The sequence below is a fragment of the Citrus sinensis genome, chromosome 9, assembly GCF_022201045.2.
Source record: "Citrus sinensis cultivar Valencia sweet orange chromosome 9, DVS_A1.0, whole genome shotgun sequence".
NCBI classification, from domain to species: Eukaryota; Viridiplantae; Streptophyta; class Magnoliopsida; order Sapindales; family Rutaceae; genus Citrus; species Citrus sinensis.
In genome coordinates this window covers 24,574,132-24,595,712 of record NC_068564.1, presented here as the reverse complement: position 1 = coordinate 24,595,712, position 21,581 = coordinate 24,574,132, and the positions used below count along the sequence as shown (strand labels likewise).

General features: G+C 43.2%; 2 protein-coding genes across 2 annotated transcripts; both read right to left on the bottom strand.

The window, feature by feature from the left end:
* Positions 1-6,683: 6,683 nt before the first annotated feature.
* Positions 6,684-7,358, bottom strand: LOC107176549 (S-locus-specific glycoprotein S13-like). Its single transcript, XM_015529294.1, has one exon. The coding sequence runs from the start codon at positions 7,356-7,358 to the stop codon at positions 6,684-6,686; it is 675 nt and encodes a 224-aa protein (XP_015384780.1).
* A 9,521-nt stretch (positions 7,359-16,879) lies between these two features.
* Positions 16,880-20,443, bottom strand: LOC102612865 (G-type lectin S-receptor-like serine/threonine-protein kinase At1g11410). Its single transcript, XM_006475170.4, has 7 exons — positions 18,948-20,443; positions 18,623-18,727; positions 18,307-18,527; positions 18,021-18,231; positions 17,669-17,906; positions 17,433-17,580; positions 16,880-17,317 (listed from the first exon to the last, which is right to left on the bottom strand). Exons 1-7 carry the CDS (start codon positions 20,212-20,214, stop codon positions 17,003-17,005), a joined length of 2,505 nt encoding a protein of 834 aa, XP_006475233.1. The 5' UTR covers positions 20,215-20,443; the 3' UTR covers positions 16,880-17,002.
* Positions 20,444-21,581: the final 1,138 nt, after the last annotated feature.

Here is a 21,581-nt window from a genome sequence, read left to right as displayed (position 1 = left end):
GAGCAGGCTAAGAGAGACATTGAGATTGAAGAGGAGAAGGCCGCACGGATTAAAACAGACCAGTTAGATGGGTTGGGGAGGAAAGAGAAGAAAGCATTACCAGGGAATGGGCCGATTAAGAGGAGGGATCACCAGACCTCGGGTAGTGGAGCAGGAGGTCGGGTAATTGCTTACCAGCCTCATCAGAGGCCACCACAGTATCAGCGCAGCAGGGCGCAACCTCCTCGTTCCCCAGCTAGGGAGCCTTGGAGAAGACATGATTCGGCATATGGTGGTCTTCATCAACATCCCCACGGTAGCAGAGGGAGCAGACCAGAAGTACTGCCAACGCCACCAACTCAGAACGGAGCAAACAGAGAAAGAGCAGTGCACCTGATCGACCAAAACCAGGACTATGGGCGGTATACTTCCTTGAAGATGTCCCTGGATGAGGTGTATGAAGCCATAAAGGATCGAGGGCTGCTGTACCTCCCTGTCCCAATAACAAAGCCATCCAGCAGGAGGGATAGGAGACGCTATTGTAAGTTTCATGGCACTCATGGCCACACCACAGCAGATTGCAGGGATCTCAAGACCCAGGTTAAAGATTTGGTGAGAAATCGGTATCTGGACGAGTTTATAGATGGGACATTCCCAATGGTAGCATCAACAAGTGAAGGGGAGCAGAGTGACAGGAATTTGAGGCGCGAGCAGCCCACAGTAAGGGTGATAGCCGGGGGCCCAACATTGGCTGGAGATTCCAACAGGTCGAGGAAGAATTATGCTAGATACGCCATGACCAGCAAAGAGGTATTCTTCAACACCCCAGCAGCCAAACGTGCAAGAGTTAGGCAAGTGCCAATCATGTGGACAGATGAGGATGAGGAAGGGATTTTATACCCTCATGAGGATGCTTTGGTCATCAAGGCCACTGTTGCTATTAAGAAGTTTGACAGGATATTGGTTGACACAGGGAGCTCAGTTGACGTATTATTTAAGTCAACCCTGGAGGAGATGGGAATAGCAGACGGGAAGCTGGAATATACCAACACCTCCCTGAAAGGGTTTGGGGGAGGAAAACTGATCCCTCTGGGCATGGTCGAGCTGCCGATCACAATTAGGAGCTCCCCGACGGAAAGGACAATGATGCTGGACTTTGTGGTGGTAGACGAAGAAGGTCCTTACCAGATGATCCTAGGCCGGCCGTTTCTAAGGATGAGCAAAGCAGTGCTGTCCAACCACTATCTGGCTCTGAAGTACCAGGTGAATAAGATAGTTGGAGTGGTACGAGGAGACCAGAGGATCGCAAGAAGCTGCTACTCCTCGGCAGCAAGGAAAGCAATGCAGATAACATCCCTCGATACCCGAGTGGAAAACAAGAACGGCAAACAAGAACCTGTAGAGGATCTGGAAACAGTAAGCCTGGGACCAGAGAATCCGGGAAAGACGATCAGAATCGGGTCAAGACTTAAGGGAGAGCAAAAGCAGGAGTTGGTGAAATGCTTACAGGCTCATGCAGATGTGTTTGCTTGGACACACGAAGACATGCCAGGGATTGACCCTGAGGTAGCATGTCATAAGTTGGCAATAAAGAAAGGTGCTCGGGCAGTACGGCAGAAGAGGAGGTGCTTCAACCAGGAGAGGTATGAGGCCATAAATGGCGAGGTGGAGAAGCTCTTGAGAGCAGGGTTCATTCGGGAAGTCAATTACCCTAAATGGATATCGAATGTGGTGTTGGTAAAGAAAGCAAATGGCAAGTGGAGGATGTGTGTGGACTTCACAGACCTTAACAAGGCGTGCCCAAAAGATAGCTTCCCTTTACCAAAGATCGATCAGCTAATAGATTCAACGGCTGGACACGGTCTGCTCAGTTTCATGGACGCGTTCTTGGGATACAACCAAATCCCCATGTACGAGCAGGATGAGGAGAGCACGGCTTTCATCACTAACCAGGGTTTGTTCTGTTACAGGGTAATGCCATTTGGTCTCAAAAATGCTGGGGCCACCTATCAGAGGCTGGTGAACAAAGTCTTTAAGCCATTGATCGGGAAAACCATGGAGGTGTACGTGGATGACATGATCACCAAATCTAAAATCCTGAAGGAACATGTCAGACACCTCGAGGAGACCTTCGGGCTTTTGAGGAAGTATAAGATGAAGCTCAACCCGGAGAAGTGCGCTTTCGGGGTCGAGTCAGGGAAATTCCTTGGATTCATGGTGAGCCATAGAGGGATTGAAGCAAATCTCGAGAAAATCCAGGCGATTGTGCAGATGAGGTCTCCTCGTAACCTGAAGGAAATGCAGAGCCTCACGGGGAGGTTGGCGGCGTTGAACAGATTCATATCCAAGGCTACAGATAAGTGTCAGCCATTCTTTCAAGTGATAAGGAGGGGGAAGAAAACAGAATGGACACCAGAATGCGAGGAAGCCTTCCAGAACTTGAAGCAGTACTTGCAGTAAGCTCCACTGCTGTCCACACCGAGGGATGGGGACAAGTTATATCTGTATTTGGCGGTATCGGATCGAGCCGCTAGTTCTGTTCTGGTGAGAGAGGAAGAAGGAGTTCAGTATCCGATATACTACACCAACAAGGCCCTGCTCGACGCTGAGACCAGATACCCACCGTTGGAGAAATGGGCACTTGCCCTTGTAGTTGCGGCTCGGTAGTTGAGGCCATATTTTCAAGCATTCCCAGTCTCGGTAATAACAAACCAACCATTGCGTCAAACTTTGCACAAGCCAGATGCTTCTGGTCAGCTCGTCAAGTGGGCTATAGAGCTGAGCGAGTTCGACATAGACTACAAACCCCGAGCAACGATAAAGGCTCAGGCAATGGCCGACTTCGTAGCAGAATTCATAGAGCCTGAAGTGTGTTTAGACCAGCAAGATGTAGTTACAGACAGTGGCGAAGCTCAAGTATGGCAGATGTCTGTGGATGAGTCGTCAGGGGAGCAGGGTTCAGGAGCAGGGATTGTATTGGAAGGCCCTGAGGGAGAGGAGATCTCTTATGCTGTAAAGTTAGAATTCGCAGCCACCAATAACCAGGCAGAGTATGAAGCCTTGATAGCAGGATTGGAGTTGGCTAAGGCCGTGAGAGCAGATAAGGTGAAGATCAGAACTGATTCCCAGCTGGTCGCGAATCATATCAGTGAAAGATTTCAACCAAGAGAGGAGAAGATAGAACAGTATTTGAAGATAGTCAGGCGGATGATGGGGAAATTTGAAGCAGTGGAGGTGATACAAATCCCCAGAGAGCAGAATAGTCGAGCAGATATTTTGGCCAGGATGGCAGCGGTAGCAGACCCAAAAATGCCAAAGTCGGTCCCTCTAGAGGTGAAGTCCAGCTCGAGCATCGAGCAGAATCTGGGGGTATTGCAGATAGAACAAAAATGCACGTGGATGGACCTGATAACTTCATACCTTAGAGACGGGGTATTGCCACCAGATAAGCTGCGGGCTCGGAAGATTAGAGCCTAGGCCTCGAGATACACGATGATTGACGGGGTACTGTATCGGCGAGGGTATACACTACCTTTCCTTCGGTGTTTGGATGAGGACGACGCAGATTACGTTCTAAGGGAAATACATGAAGGAATTTATGGGAATCATTCTGGTGGGAGGTCCCTGGCCCACAAGGCTCTAAGGCAGGGATATTTCTGCCCGACAATGCACCAGGATGCACAAAAGAAGACCAGGAGCTGTGTAAGCTGCCAGATTTTTGCAAGTTTCTCCAACCAACCACCAGAGAAGCTCACCTCTATGGCCTCCCCTTGGTCATTTGCTCAATGGGGGATTGATCTGATCGGCCCGCTGCCAAAGGGACGAGGAGCAGCAACGCATGCAATAGTTTCCATAGATTACTTCACGAAGTGGATTGAGGTTGAAGCCCTTAGCAGGATCACAGAGAAGAAAACAACAGACTTTGTGTGGAGAAACCTGGTATGTCGATACGGGATCCCATATGCCCTGGTAACAGATAATGGCAGGCAGTTCGATAATCACAGCTTCAGGGATTTCTGCCAGAACCTCGGGATAGAGCTGAAGTATTGCTCGCCTGCTCACCCCCAATCGAATGGACAAGTAGAAGCAGCCAACAAGACAATCAAGAGGCTTTTGAAAACTAGGCTTGGAGCAAAAAAGGGTGCATGGGTTGATGAGCTGTCAGGTGCGCTATGGGCATACAGAACAACCCACAAAACAGCAACTGGGGAGACACCGTTCGCCCTGGCTTTCGGACATGAAGCGGTCGTGCCAGCTGAGATAGGAACGACCACGCACCGAACAGATCATTTCAATGAGCAGGATAACGATGAGCAGATGTGTCTGAATCTTGATCTGCTAACGAAAAAGAGGGAGCAAGCAGCTGGTCAATCTGCCATTTACCAGCAAAGGGTTGCTCGCTATTATAACCAGAAGGTGAACATACGGCAGTTCAAGGTCGGAGATTGGGTGTTAAGGAAAGTGAATCAGAACACCAAAGACTCGACTCAAGGAGTGCTCGGTCCGAATTGGGAGGGGCCGTATAGAGTCAAACAGCTAGTTGGACCAGGAGCTTACAAGCTGGTTCGCATGGATGGCCACGAGGTGAAGCGCCCATGGAACGCAGCACATCTCAGGAAATATTTCCAGTAAGAGTCGTTAATATTTCCAAATTCTTTCTGTTCGTAGTTGTTGTTATTTATTTTATGTCCAAACAATTTCGTGTAAGTTGAATCCTGCAATTAATGGAACGTCGAGGAACTTCATTCACTTGAAACTGTGAAAAGTCACTAAGGCATGCAAAGGCTCACCAAGTCTCAAAGCCTGTTTATGGCGAGACAGAAGCCAAGCATACCAGGATCTGCTCGACCGCGAGAAGGCAAGCAGAATCCCCAAGCATCGAAGAAGTCACTAAGGCATGCAAAGGCTCACCAAGTCTCAAAGCCTGTTTATGGCGAGACCAGAAGCCAAGCGTGCCAGGATCTGCTCGACCGCGAGAAGGCTAGCAGAATCCCAAGCTTTGAAGAAATTACCTAAGGCATGCAAAGGCTCGACAAAGTCTCAAAGCCTGTTTATGGCGAGACAGAAGCCAAGCGTGCCAGGATCTGTTCGGCCGCGAGTAGGCTAGCAGAATCCCAAGCTTTGAAGAAATTACCTAAGGCATGCAAAGGCTCGACAAAGTCTCAAAGCCTGTTTATGGCGAGACCAGAAGCCAAGCGTGCCAGGATCTGCTCGGCCGCGAGAAGGCTAGCAGAATTCCAAGCTTTGAAGAAATTACCTAAGGCATGCAAAGGCTCGACAAAGTCTCAAAGCCTGTTTATGGCGAGACCAGAAGCCAAGCGTGCCAGGATCTGCTCGGCCGCGAGAAGGCTAGCAAAATCCCAAGCTTTGAAGAAATTACCTAAGGCATGCAAAGGCTCGACAAAGTCTCAAAGCCTGTTTATGGCGAGACCAGAAGCCAAGCGTGCCAGGATCTGCTCGGTCGCGAGAAGGCTAGCAGAATTCCAAGCTTTGAAGAAATTACCTAAGGCATGCAAAGGCTCGACAAAGTCTCAAAGCCTGTTTATGGCGAGACCAGAAGCCAAGCGTGCCAGGATATGCTCGGCCGCGAGAAGGCTAGCAAAATCCCAAGCTTTGAAGAAATTACCTAAGGCATGCAAAGGCTCGACAAAGTCTCAAAGCCTGTTTATGGCGAGACCAGAAGCCAAGCGTGCCAGGATCTGCTCGACCGCGAAAAGGCTAGCAGAATCCCAAGCTTTGAAGAAATTACCTAAGGCATGCAAAGGCTCACCAAGTCTCAAAGCCTGTTTATGGCGAGACCAGAAGCCAAGCGTGCCAGGATCTGCTCGACCACGAGAAGGCGAGCAGAATCCCAAGCATTGAAGAATTTACTAGTGCATGCAAAGGCTCACCAAGTCTCAAAGCCTGTTTATGGCGAGACCAGAAGCCAGGCGTGCCAGGATCTGCTCGACCAAGCGAAGGTGAGTAGACCACCAAAGTTTCCAGTCTTGATTCGTTTCACTCTCAACACTAGAAACTGGGGGACCGGTGTTTGAGGGAAATACTCGGACGAGACCAGACGTGATGAGCAGATGTTTGGTGGCAGAAGTCTGTGAGCAGGTGTGTCCTGTAAGAGCCAGGTAGCAGGGGAACAGGGGCAGGAATATCCTGCTCATCCACGAGCACGTCATCCGCGAGGCCAATTTCCTGTAAGAAGCATAAAGCCATTCCTGTTGTATTCTCGCTAAGGGTTTATTCGAGGAGACCCAGTCAACGACAGTTGGCAAGACATGCTCTCCAGCCCGAGAATCTAGGCACGAAGGCCACGCAACCACCCACGACTACGGAAATGGGGAATCCACGTTCGAGAGGTGGGAGGATAACGGGCGTAGACTGCGGAAAACTGGGATTCAGAGGAAGCCTATAAAAAGGTAGCCAACGAAGGTAAAAGGGTTAGTAATTTTGAGATTAGAAGGGAGATAAAGAAATTCTAAAGAAGAGAAAACTACCCAAAAGCCATAAGATCTGTGGCAAGCGTTCCCCGAACCTTCATATCTGACTTGAGCGTCGGAGGGTTTGCGCCGGGAAAACAATCGGCGTACTCTGACTTGTCTATGTGCGTAGGAACCTCTGGAGAAGAAGCTTTACGAGGAGAGATCCTGGTCATTGTTAAGTTGATCGAGAAGAGACCCTGGTCGTAGAACGAGGAGAACCAGAATCTCGCATCAACACCCACTGCCTCCCCCTCTTAGTTTGGAGTTGGCATAAGCTCTACATGTACAGTTCTTCAAGCACTCAGCCTGACATTGGTTCAAATTCATACTCTCATTTAGGGAAACCTCTAGCAAGTCGGGCGCTTTAAAGTCTTCAAGCTTAGTAAACTGGTCTCCACTTTTGCAATCTGAAGAATGACTTCTTTTACAATTTACAGAGCCTGTCTTGTTGTCTTGTGATTGGAATTGAAATCCCTTCAAACACTCACACATAGGTGTCTGGTTTAGGCTGCAAATGCTATTAGCACCACAATACCCATATTTAGCACAATATTTATCTGGAACTGAGAACATAAGATCCCACGCAGTTCTCCTCTCGTTCCATATTACACGCGTGAGCTGACCTGAGTGCTCGAGTTTTAAAATCATTATGTTTGGACTGTTGTAGGACTCATACCTGAATGAAATTTCGTCTTCATTTTGCACCAAAATTTGGTCATAAAGAAAGTTTGAATATGGAGCACCTACAAAGGCAAATCCACTCCATTGCCCGGTGCAGGTGTATTTTACAGATCCATTGTAAGTACATAACTTAGGCAACACTTGAATGTTAAAGTCCGTAAGTAAACTTTCCAGGGGATGGATCATCAGCACTTTTCCATGATGATAAATATCGTTCCAGGCCATTCTTTAAGTCCCAGCCCGCCCAACTTCATGTCTTGTAACAGAGTGTCTGTTGGGTAGTCGAAGCTCTGCCACAAGTAGCTTTAGTAGTATTAGTGCTGGAGTTATCTCTAACAACAAGATTTCCACCATCTAGGAGTTGTGCCACTGGACTTTTTACGTCACAAGACACATTTGAAGACCAGGTAGTCTCATTTTTTTGGTCTAGGAGAACAAGATTTCCTTTGTTGCTGACGGTTAATGCTCTGTTATGGTCGAAGATAGGCCTATCTCTATTTGCAACCCACACAACTGTATCAGGGCTCTGCCGGTACCATAGTCCCAGGTACCTGCTCTTTGATTGTCCTGGGGAGAAGAAGCCTAGCTCAAACCTTTAGGAAGATGAAACTAACTTCCCGCCGTCACGGATTAATGATGCTGGAGTTACTGTATCAGCTGCTAATGAAACCTTCATGCTCAACAAGAAGATCAGAGAACAAATGGTGTTGGAGCATGAAAGAATCTCCATTCATAAAACAGGAAAGAAAAATAAAAAGTGTTTAAACGTTTTGAGATCGGATTCATTCAATTTATTATGATGAAAAAATTCTTCCAAGGGTGAAATAAGTCTATTTTTAGAGCTCAATCCTCATGATGTTAAATTTTGAAGTCCTGTAGAGTGTTCAACACGATTAGTAGGGGTGGAAAAAACTCATTTGTTTTTAGGACCTTGTTATGTTACAGATTCTGTTTGTAACATAGCAAATAGAAAGCTTACACGCGTGTTGAACGAGAGAGAAAAAACTGCTGATGCAAGGTCTTGGAAGCTTACCTTGCCAAAGCTGTTACTTGCAGAAGCTGCAACTTAGCCTCGTCCATATATGTGAGAAGAAAATTGAGCTCTGTCAGATTTCTACTCCTTTATCAACAAAATATTCAGTTGTCTTGACCGTGTGGCGTGGAATTTTATTAGTTAGTTTGAATTTTTTATGTATTCGAGGTTTCGATCACTCAGATGTGCCATAATACATTGAATTTTCCCAAAAATGGAAACATTTAGGTCTCTCCCTAATTCATAATTTTTCGAACAATTAAGATTTTAGATGTGCTATTATTTGAACATATCAAATGATTCACAAAACTCATTTATTAAATAAAAGCACTACGAATTTTTTAAAAATTAAAACTTTACCTTATGAACCTCTTTAATACGTAAAATAACATTATTAAACTAAATTAGTGTAATTTATTTTACCTTTTTTCTTTCACAACTTAATTTCTTAACCCTTCCTTTATCTCTTCCTTTTCCAATCCTCTCTAGCCTTTTATTTGTCAATCGTCATGAAATTATACCTAATACTCCAATTTTTATTTATTTGTTTATTATTTATTTTTACAGTAGTTTTGTTTCCCTTGAATTTTAAACATACTAACACAAATGATTTCAAAGTTTATATTAAAAAATTAAATGTTAGCAACGCCAAAAAATAAAAAATTCAAAAACTAGGCTTGCCCATTCTCGCACATGCTAGAGACAATTCATTATTAAGAAGAAATTATCAGTTGAATTGAAGGGGAGTTTTTATGAACAGTAAACTTTTGGCAAAATAATATAAATATTAAACAAATATCTTAAGATCTTACTAATAATTAATAAAAGAACTTTTGGCAAAATGTAAGGACCACTAGTTCTCTATGGCCGCCCCTGACTACTACTAGTCTACTATAATGACTTCAACATTACTTGCTACCAAGGTCTCCGTGTCATAAGTCCTTTCACTGTCTCACGTCAATTCTCTGCCTCCTTTAATCTCCTCTTCTAAGCAAACTTAAGCAAATCATCACTAAATTCTCAAATTGATCAAAAGGCTTATCTAACAATTCTTCTATCATACAAACTTCTTCCTTATTCGTATTTTTTTAAAAATAATATGAAATTTTATAATTATTTTTTGGAGGATGGTGGATTTACAAAAATTGTGGGGCAGAATTATCACCACCCATAAATAATTGTAACAAATTTTATTTAACTCTTATTTAGTTTTTATAATTGTTATTATATTTGTTATTTATATCCAAATTTTTATAATTTAAATGTTAAATGTATTCACTAAAATTTAGAGAAAATAAAAAATAAAAATTAGAACGCGAAAAATGGGGAAGGGATGAGAATTTCGCTGACTCGTCGTCTCTTCCCCAAACAAGATATTGAGTACTAAATTATTCTCGCCTTGTTTCCATACATTCTCGAATTGGAAAGGAAAACAAAAAATCTCACTTCACCCGTCTCCATAGAAATTTCTACCATCCCTAGACGCCACTAACCTTAGAAAATTGATAAGAAAAGTTAAAAAGCCCAAATGAATTGGCATGGAACATTGGAACATATTTGGTTTAAAGAAATGAAGTACATATCAAACTAAATAATAAAATTGGGATAAATCTTCTTCTCCTCTTATTTTCTACCCTCTCCTCTCATTTTTTCTTATCAAACATGGACTTCGTGAGCTGCAAAGTCTGCTTTTTTGACCTTAAGATCAGATTGGGCCAGGCTGGGCGGATTAAATTGAAGAGTGGGAGATGGATTTTCGTACCCATATGGGATAGGCTCCTTGCCAGCCATGATTTATGAACACTTTAATTCTAGAAGATTAATGTTGTCGCATTATTAACAGTTGAAAGTGATGGCTATGTAATCGGCCTTTTGACGAAGTAATTAATCCTTTTCCAAATACAGAGAATCGAAAATTACTGACCAATGACTTCCAGCAACGACTTTCTGGAAGATTAATGTTGCTGCATGACTAATTATTGACGGTGACGGGGCACATAATTTTTTCATTGTCGTTATTTAATCATTTCCAAAGGCTGATAAAAATGAACTCCGTTTCTTCCTCGCAACAGGAAAAATGTTGACCATATAATTTTCTTCTCCGGAGGACTAGTGCTCAGGATGAATTTAAAGCCGTCACGAGCATCTTTTGATGACATTATAATCTAAATGATTCTAGAGGGATGTTTGGGAGAAATACGTCGACGAGACCAGGCATGATGAGCAGATATCTGATGGCGGAGTTCTGCGAACCGGTGTGTCCCGTAAGAGCCTGGTATCCTGGGGAGCAGGAGCAGAAATATCCTGCTCATCCACGAGCACGTCAGCCGCGAGTCCAATCTCCTGTAAGAAGCATAAAGCCATTCCTGCTGTATTCCTGCTAAAGGGTTGATTCGAGGAGACCCGGTCAACGACAGTTGGCGAGGCATGCTCTCCAGCCCGAGAATCTAGGCACGAAGGCCACGCAACCACCCACGACTACGGAAATAGGGAATCCACGTTCGAGAGGTGGGAGGATAACAGACGTAGACTGCGGAAAACTGGGATTCAGAGGAAGCCTATAAAAAGGTAACCAACGAAGGTAAAAGGGTTAGCAATTTTGATTCTAAAAGAGAGAAAACAACCTAACAGCCATAAGATTTGTGGCAAGCGTTCCCCGAACCTTCATATCTGACTTGAGCGTCGGAGGGTTTGCGCCGGAAAAATAACCAGCGTACTCTGACCTGTCTGTGTGCGCAGGAACCTCTGGAGAAAAAGCTTTACGAGGAGAGATCCTGGTCGTGGTGAAGTTGATCGAGCAGAGACCCTGATCGTAGAACGAGGATAACCAGAATCTCGCATCAACATTTTGGCGCCGTCTGTGGGGAGCTGAGCAAAAAGCTTCTGTTGATAGCAAGAAGAGAAGGAAAGCAACTGAAAAGCAATGGAGATAGGAGGAAGTAGCGCACAAGGGGGGGATATGAGGCTTAACGATTCCGTGACGCTGAGGGAGATAGCCAGCGAAGCACGGTAAAAAGCCATGTTCGACCGGATGGAACGGATGGAAAAGCAGATGGAGACCTTGACAACCATCTTGCATGAACTGCGGAGCGAGCCAAGGGTACCCCAAGAGGAAAGGGTGAGAGGTGGTGGAGTGGCACCAGGTCCCGATAGTGTGAGGAGAAGCCAAACCACCAGGAGATTTGGTGGTGAGAGAGGTAACATACCTTTGTGGGGAGAATTTCATAGAGAGAAAGACCAGTCCCCGGCAAGACAAATTTTTGACGAGGACGACGGGGTGGTGAATGCAGAGGAAACAGAGTTGAGGCAACACTTGCATGATGTAGAGCAAGAGCGGGATCAAGTTGCAGCACGTGACCCTGGTCGTGCAGTGCAGCTGGAGGAGGAAGTGCGCAGGCTAGCGCAGATAATTGACAACATGCAAGGAAGGAGCAGAGCTCCTGGTTGGAGGATAATGCTGGACGGAGAATCACCGCTCGCAGCAGAGATCATGAGGGCAATTATTCCGAGAGAGTTCCGCCTCCCAGGCCTCAGATACTCGGGAACAACTGATCCGCTGGTGCACATAGAACGCTTCAACGACATAACTGGGGTACAAGGATTATCTCAATCCCAAAGGTGCAGGGTGTTCCCACTATCCCTTGAGGGACGTGCACGAGAGTGGTACAGGAAACTTCCTCGGGACAACATTAAAACCTTCGAGCAGATGTGCCAGGAATTTGCGGAGCAGTTTAGTGGGGTAATGGCACCAGAAGATGACATGATGGAGCTGAAAAGCATGAAACAGGGAGAGCAAGAAACCCTTCGGGAATTCATCAAGAGGTTTCATCGTGCTGTCCTCGACTTGGGAGCCTTCAACCACCCTCAGGCGTTAAGGGGACTGAAAGAAGGGGTGAAGATAGGAAGGCTGTGGTACAACTTAAGAAGCCCAGTTATTCAGACGTATGCGGCCGCATACGAGCAGGCTAAGAGAGACATTGAGATTGAAGAGGAGAAGGCCGCACGGATTAAAACAGACCAGTTAGAAGGGTTGGGGAGGAAAAAGAAGAGAGCATTACCAGGGAATGGGCCGATCAGGAGGAGGGACTACCAGACCTCGGGTAGTGGAGCAGGAGGTCAGGTAACTGCTTACCAGCCTCATCAGAGGCCACCACAGTACCAGCTCAGCAGGGCTCAACCTCCTCGTTCCCCAGCTAGGGAGCCTTGGAGAATGTATGACTCGGCATATGGTGGTCTTCATCAACACTCCTACGGTAGTAGAGGGAGCATACCAGAAGTGCTGCCACCGCCTCCAACTCAGAATGGAGCAAATAGAGAAAGGGCAGTGCACCTGATCGACCAGAACCAGGACTATGGGCGGTATACTTCCTTGAAGATGTCCCTGGACAAGGTTTACGAGATCATAAAGGATCGAGGATTGCTGTACCCCCCTGCCCCAATAACAAAGCTACCCAACAGGAGGGATAGGGGACGCTATTGTAAGTTCCATGGCACTCATGGCCACACCACAGCAGATTGCAAAGATCTCAAGACCCAGGTTGAAGATTTGGTGAGAAATCGTTATCTGGACGAGTTTATAGATGGGACCTTCCCAATGGTAGCCTCAACAAGTGAAGGGGAGCAGAGTGACAGGAGCTTAAAGCGCGAGCAGCCTGCAGTAAGGGTGATAGCTGGGGGCCCGACATTGGCCGGAGATTCCAACAGGTCGAGGAAGAATTATGCTAGATACGCCATGACCAGCAAAGAGGTATTCTTCAACACCCCAACAGCCAAACGAGCAAGGGTCAGGCAAGTGCCAATCATGTGGACGGATGAAGACGAGGAAGGGATTCTATACCCCCACGAGGATGCTTTGGTCATCAAGGCTACGGTCGCTAGCAAGAAGTTTGACCGGATATTGATTGATACAGGGAGCTCAGTTGATGTGCTATTTAAGTCAACTTTGGAGGAGATGGGAATAGCAGACCGGAAGTTGGAATACACCAATACCTCCTTAAAGGGGTTCGGAGGGGGAAAGCTGGTCCTTCTGGGCGTAGTCGAGCTGCCTATCACGATTGGGAGCTCCCCGACGGAAAGGACAATAATACTGGACTTTGTGGTGGTGGATGAAGAAGGTCCTTACCAGATGATCCTAGGTCGGCCGTTTCTAAGGATGAGCAAAGCGGTATTGTCCATCCATTATCTGGCTCTCAAGTACCGGGTGAACGGGGTAGTTGGTGTGGTACGAGGAGACCAGAGAATCGCTAGAAGCTGCTACTCCTCGGCAACAAAGGAGGCAATGCAGATAACATCCCTTAACACCCGAGTGGAAAGCAAGAAGGGCAGACAAGAACTTGTAGAGGAGCTGGAGACAGTAAGCGTGGGACCAGAGAATCCGGGAACGACGATCAGAATCGGGTAGAAACATAAGGAAGAGCAGAAGCAGGAGTTAGTGAAATGCTTACAGGCTCATGCAGATGTGCTCGGTATTGAATCTTGATCTACTAACGGAAAAGAGGGATCAAGCAGCCAAGCGATCAGCCATTTACCAGCAAAGGGTTGCTCGGTATTATAACCAGGACGTAAATGTATGGCAGTTCAAGGTTGGAGATTGGGTGTTAAGGAGAGTAAATCAGAACACAAAAGACTCGACTCAAGGAATGCTTGGTCCAAATTGGGGGGGGCATATAGAGTCAGGCAGCTAGTTGGACCAGGAGCCTACAAGCTGGTCCGCATGGATGGCCACGAGGTGAAGCGCCCATGGAACGCAGCACATCTCAGGAAATATTTCCAGTAAGAGTTGTTAATATTTTCAAGTTCTTTCTGTTCGTATTTGCGGTTATTTATTTTATGTCCAAAGCAAGTTCATGTAAAATCAAAACCTGCAATTAATGGAACGTCGAGGAATGTCATTCACTTGAAACTATGATAGATCATCTAAGGCATGCAAAGGCTCGTCAAGTCTCAAAGCCTGTTTTATGGCGAGACAGAAGCCAAGCATGCCAGGATCTGCTCGGCCACGAGAAGGCTAGCAGAATCCCAAGCTTTGAAGAAATCATCTAAGGCATGCAAAGGCTCGTCAAGTCTCAAAGCCTGTTTTATGGCGAGACAGAAGCCAAGCGAGCCAAAAACCGCCCGGCCACGAGAAAGCGAACAGAACCCCAAGCTCCGAAGCAGTCATCAAAGGCATGCAAAGGCTTGTCAAGTCTCAAATCTTGTTTTATGGCGAGACAGAAGCCAAGCATGCCAGGATCTACTCGGCCACGAGAAGGCTAGCAGAATCCCAAGCTTTGAAGAAGTCATCTAAGGCATGCAAAGGCTCGTCAAGTCTCAAAGCCTGTTTTATGGCGAGACAGAAGCCAAGCATGCCAGGATATGCTCGGCCACGAGAAGGCTAGCAGAATCCCAAGCATTGAAGAATTTTCAAAGGCATGTGGCAAAACCATATACCAAGCCAGAGCCAGCTCGACCAGACGAAGATGAGCAGACTCTCGTAAGTACAACACAAGAGAGTAATCAAAAATATTTCTATTAATTTGTTAATAATTAACAAAGCAGATAATCTTCACAAACATTGTTCGTTACAATACGAGAAACATGTTTAAGAAGACAGTGGGTCCGCAAGCCGAGCAGCCTCAGTCAGCTGGTCCACCTCAAGTGCTGGGGGAGTATCTCCAGTTGCGTCTGGGGGGGTACTCGCCTCACCAGCATCAGTAGGGATTACACGAGGAGGAGAGTTTTCCTCCTCTATCACCATTGGCGCCACCTCTTCGGCATCCTCCTTTGCAGCCTCCTCGTCCATATGTTCGGCGACACCGGTTGCAAGGTCGTCCATCTTTATATCAGGATGCTGCTTCCCGAGGACAGCCATGATGCAGCGATAGGAATGCCGAAGTCCCTGGTCGTACTGGTTGGCAGCCTCCTTCTCCAAGTTCTCGACCTGAACCCGATGGGAGTCGCGGAGGGATTCGAGCTGAGCCTCGTACACAACCTTCTGCCTTTGAAGATCCTCCTTGACCAAGAACCGCTAAGTTTCTACTGCTGGTCCATTACATTACCCAACACCAGAAACTAGGGGACCGGTGTTTGGGAGAAATACGTCGACGAGACCAGGCATGATGAGCATATATCTGATGGCGGAGCTCTGCGAACCGGTGTGTCCCGTAAGAGCCTGGTATCCTAGGGAGCAGGAGCAGAAATATCCTGCTCATCCACGAGCACGTCAGCCGCGAGTCCAATCTCCTGTAAGAAGCATAAAGTCATTCCTGCTGTATTTCTGCTAAAGGGTTGATTCGAGGAGACCCGGTCAACGACAGTTGGCGAGGCATGCTCTCCAGCCCGAGAATCTAGGCACGAAGGCCACGCAACCACCCACGACTACGGAAATGGGGAATCCACGTTCGAGAGGTGGGAGGATAACAGACGTAGACTGCGGAAAACTGGGATTCAGAGGAAGCCTATAAAAAGGTAGCCAACGAAGGTAAAAGGGTTAGCAATTTTGATTCTAAAAGAGAGAAAACAACCTAACAGCCATAAGATTTGTGGCAAGCGTTCCCCGAACCTTCATATCTGACTTGAGCGTCGGAGGGTTTGCGCCGGAAAAACAACCGACGTACGTTGACCTGTCTATGTGCGCAGGAACCTCTGGAGAAGAAGCTTTACGAGGAGAGATCCTGGTCGTGGTGAAGTTGATCGAGCAGAGACCCTGGTCGTAGAACGAGGATAACCAGAATCTCGCATCAACAAGGGATTTAGATGAATAAAGAGAAAATATAAACCAAAAAAAATTATTGGATAAGATAATTAATTAATTCTTTTGAGATTCAACCTTGACTAACATAAAATAAATAAGTAAATAAAATAAACTCGAAAACTAATTCGACACTCATAATCACATCCTGCTTCATTTTATAATTTGAGGGCCATCACAACTTAGTTCCGCACGAGGGAGGTCGTGGGGTTATTTTATAAAAAAATATTATGGCATCATTGCTCCAATCCTTAAAAGGAAGCAACGAATGTTGATGATAATAATAATAATAATTTTAAAAAATTTCAATTTATGGTTAATCATTTTTTGAAGAATAATGATATAGCCACAAACTCTTGTATAAACCGATGTGGTATAATAAGATTGGTTATTAACTACCACCTGGCCCACATGATTTATTTTTATTATTTTATATTTTCATTCAACGAATGAATTAATGCCACGTCAGTTTGTACAAAATAAGTTTGTACAAGAGTTTGTAACTGTATCATCACTCTTTTTTGGGATTGTATCAGTTCTAAGTAAGAGCAATCCAACAACAGCCGTTGATTTTATTTGAGCAAAATAATGGTTTCGATTAAAACTAATGTAAGGGATATTATTATTTTAACACCTAATTTTTTTGACATATCACTTTATCATTAAAATTTTCTAACAATTATTTTTTTATTTAATGTTTCAATTTTTATCAATTACTATCATCAGCATTGCACTATATTAAAGTTCAAGAAAATTATTATGCCATATAATGTAATAACATAATGCATAATAGTTTTTCACTTTTTCTACACTTTAATAAGGTACTAGCATGTGTGTGTGTGTGTATAAGGCGTAAAAATCCAAAATATTTCTCTAGGAGCTGATATAGCATAATGAATGATCGTTGATTGTATTGAATAATAGACAATTCGGCTTCAAATGCCAAAAAAGTACCTGGGAAATCTAGCTACAAAGTTAATGATATAATTTTAACATTATGTGCCATTTCCATTAACCAATGCACCAATATAGAATAATCACCATAAAAAATATTCAGCTACAAATATACAAATTATATTGCATTACACAGCTTTGGAGGATTGACATCTATCGAGGACTTACTAGTGAAACTGTTACATCATTCACAGAACAAATTTCAGATGTCCCACTGGTGGAATAAGATGAATTCTTCACGTTTTTACCTTTCACAAAAGTAAGTTTCTTGGGAAAAGGTAAATTAAGATGCTCATTACTAATCATCGAGACAACATCCGACATAGTTGGTCTGTCTGCTGCATTCTCTTGAACACATAGAAGAGCAACATTAACGTATCGCATCAACATTGGCAATGGTATTTCGTCTTGTAATATTACTGGATCCATTAGTTCATGAACTCTCTCATGTTTCCATAGATCCCAAGCCTAAAAAAAGAAAAAAAAAATTAGGATCATATTAGTTTAATCGACGGAAACAATTCTTTACTTTTGCAATTCATTCTTTAAAGATCATACAAAACTGAAAAAGTTTGTCACTTACATGACCAAGAAGATTAAAGGAATCAGTATTGTAGACGCCAGTGTTTTTCCTGCTACTCAATGTTTCTAACATCAATATTCCAAAGCTAAACACATCCGATTTGATAGAGAAGAGACCATCCAGGGCATATTCAGGTGACATATAACCACTGAAATTTCATTGTTTCAACAAATATTAAATAATATAAGAAAATGGGGCATTCAAATAACATTTTTCAAGAAAGGAAGTTTACTTACTAAGTTCCAACAATCCGTTTAGTGTTTCCTTGCAATTCATCACCACCAAACATTCTTGCCAAGCCAAAGTCGGAGATTTTGGGGTTCATGTCCTTATCTAAGAGAACATTACTTGCCTTCAGATCTCTATGAATAATTCTCAGTCTAGAATATTGATGAAGATATAATAGTCCTTGAGCAATTCCTTGAATGATTCTAATACGTGCTTCCCAATCCAATAGGCGCTTCTTAATTGGATCTGTTGTAATACCAAAATGGTACAAGTTAATGGAAAAAATTGCTGATGATAAAATCTGACATAGCATTGCAAAGTAGTGAAAATGTTAATCCTTTTGAATGATAAGTCACATACCAAAAAGGTAAACATCCAAGCTTTTGTTAGGCATGTACTCAAGGATTAAAATCTTTTCGCCTTGTTCTACACAGCAACCCAAAATTCTAACAAGGTTTCTGTGTTGGAGTTCTGCTATAAGCATCATCTCATTTTTAAACTCTTTGAGTCCTTGCCCGGACTGACTTGAGAGCCTCTTAACTGCAACTTCTTGTCCATTAAATAATCGACCCTGCATTCTAAATATTGTTAATGTTTTACACTAGCAGTACTTCACTAAGGACATTTGAGGTATCAACAATTCTACCTTGTAAACAGGGCCAAAGCCACCTTCTCCAAGCTTACATTGCATAGAAAAGTTTTCTGTAGCAGCAGCTACGCTGGCCAAGCTGAATAATGGCAACCAAGAATCCTTGCCCTTATCTTTTCCGTCTCCATTTACTTCACCGAATTCATTTGTTCTTGTTGTAATGCCCATATTTATGTCAAATGCCAACAGATCCTGGTTTGTTTCCGTATTCTCTGTTTCTGTAAGACCACAACTTTTAAAACTGAGTATACATGTTGTTACAACATATACATGTTCTTACAACATACTAGTGAGTGATATGAAAAGAAATTACCTTTCTCTTTGCATTTTCTCCTCCGTCGACAAAATATGTAAAAGGAAGGAAGAAGTACCAGTGGAAGAACAAGTACTACAAGTATCCAGAGTAGCTTCTTGTTTCCTACATCCAGACACACGTGTTGTCAATGAAATTCAATAGAAAGTAAATAAAATCCTAGGTAGCTGAGCCAAATAACTTAAATTACTTAAATCACCCCTAGTTTTAGTTTTGTTCATCTGTTTCTCTAACATTTAATTCCACAAACATGTTGGCTTAAATAGAGTTTGATTCAACATGAAAAACTTTTGCAACATCAATTTCAACAATGCAAAAATTGTACCTGATTCTGAAGTGGGTACTTGTAGGTAGACAGATTGTCCGGTGAAGTTTCTAATTGGCCTTCTGGAATCAAGCAGGTCTCCATACCACATTAAACAGCCACTGCCTTCTGTTACATTGGAATTAGCATAAGCTTTACAAGTACAGTTCTTCAGGCACTCAGCCGCACATTGCTCCAGATTCATACTCTGGTTTAGAGAAACGTTTATGAAGTCGGGCGCTTTAACATTATCAAGCTTTTTAAACTGGGTTCCCCTTGTGCATTCTGAAGAATGACTTCTCTCACATTTTATAGGCCGTGTCTGGTTGACTTGTGATTTAAGTTTGAATCCCTCCAAGCACTCACACATAGGTGTCTGGTCGAGGCTGCAAATGGTATTAGCACCACAATACCCATATTTACCACAGTATTGATCTGGAACCGAGAACAATTCGTCCCATTTATTGCTGTTCTCGTCCCATATTTGACGCGTGACGAAACCGGAGGGGTTGAGTTTTAGAGTCATTATGCTAGGACGGTTGTAGGCCTCATACCAGTAAACAAATTCATCTTTATTTTCCGTCATAAATTGTTTATAAATAAAGTTTGTATATGAAAGAGCAGATACAAAACCAGTTCCATCCCATTGTCCGGAACAGGTAAATTTTACTGATCCATTGAAAGTACACATTTTAGGCAGCACATGGATGTCAAGCCCGTAAGTGTACCTCCCAGGAGATGGATCTTCAGCACTTTGCCATGATGATAAAAGTCGTTCCAGACCACTCTTGAAGTCCCAGCCCAACTTCATGTCTTGTAACAGAGTGTCTGATGGGTGGTCGAAGCTCTGCCACAGGTAGCTTTCAGCAGTACTATCGCTGGAGTTATCCCTTATGACAAGGTTTCCATCATCTCTGAGTTGTGCCACTGGATTTTTTACATCGCTAGATACGTTTGTAGACCAGATAGTGCCATTTGTTTGGCTGAGAAGAACAAGATTTCCATTGTTGCTTATGGTTAATACTGCGTTACGACCAGAGATAGGCCTATCTCTATTTGCAACCCACACAACTGTATCAGGGACCCGCCGGAACCATATTCCCAGGTACCTACTCTTTGATTTTCCAGGGGAGAAGAAGCCTAGCTCAAACCTTTGAGAAGATGAGGTTAACTTCTCACCATCACGGATGAATGATGCTGTAGTCATTGTATCAGCTGCTAATGAAGCCTTCATGCTGAACAAGAAGATCAAAGAACAAAAGATGCCGAAGCATGGAAGAATCGCCATTCATAAAACAGGAAAGAAAAATTTCTAGTAATTGTTTTGAGATCGAATTCATTTAATTTTATGAAAACAAAAGTCTTGCCAGGTGTGAAATAAAATTTATTTCTTGACTTCCTGTTGTTAACTTTCGAAGTCCTGAAGACTTTTCAAAACGTATAAAGTACACAAATAATTTCTTCGAAAATTTCATTTGCTTTTGATGAGAAATGAAAGTTTACCGTGGCATCTGTCAGTCAACACTGTGATTTTATTTGTTTGACCCTGTGGTGTGGAACTTTACAAGTTAGTTTGATTTTTTTTTTCTTTTTGGTATTTGAGGGTTTCGATAATTCATTCACACATCTGGTGGTCCTTTTGAATTTTCCAAATAAAATTTTGAGCCTCTCTTTATGTATTTGAGGGTTTCGGTCATTTACCACTGGCTTGTTCCACACAATTTCTCCTCCTAATTTCAATAGGGTGCGTCATACCCAGATAATATAAAGTAATAAAAAATAAAACAGATAAACTGTTGTTGTCAAAATTGCAATACAGAAATAATATCTTCTTCACTTTTTCTAAAGATGACGTAAGTGTGACAACAAGCTAGCTCTAAATGCTTATTAAGGCCTCAGCTCAGCATGACGGTCTTCCAGACCATCTTTGCCTTGAAACCATGCCATGTGCCCTCTTTTTAACTTCAATTCTCTACCTCCTTTATTCTCTTCTTAGCTATGTTCACGAAAGTACATCACCAAACTAAACAAAGAAATTCAATGTCCAAGTCCAGCTTATTAAAATTGTATTAAAGAAAATTATCAGTCATATATTCTTAAATAATATATGTATTAAATATATGTGAATACTTTTTAAGTGTATCCCTCGTATATTTTAAGTTGACAAAACACTTCTGCCGTCCACCAATTCTTTAACTCTCGTTTGCAAGCGCTGACATCACAAGGGTATTCTAGTCTTTTAAGATGAACGAAACTTTGATTAACAAAAACGACATGTCATCTCATTTACCTAATAAAAAATGACATGTCATATGATATATATTAATAAACATGACATGTCATCCCATTTATCAGATAATTATTAATAATTGTTAAAAAAAACTACTTTACAACTGAATCTACTCCTCCAAAATTTAACTTAAATTTTTGACGATCTACTCCTCTAAACTCCAACTGAAATTTTTTATGATATAATATGTATAATTGTAAATAATATGTTGTTAATAATTTTTTATAGTGTAATATGGATTTTTTTATGGATAATTGTTAATATTACGTACCATTAATAATTTATTTTTTAATCAAAATAATGTATTGTTATTAACAAAATAAAAAAAAATTGTGTATTAAAAATTTACGTTATTTTTTTGGTAA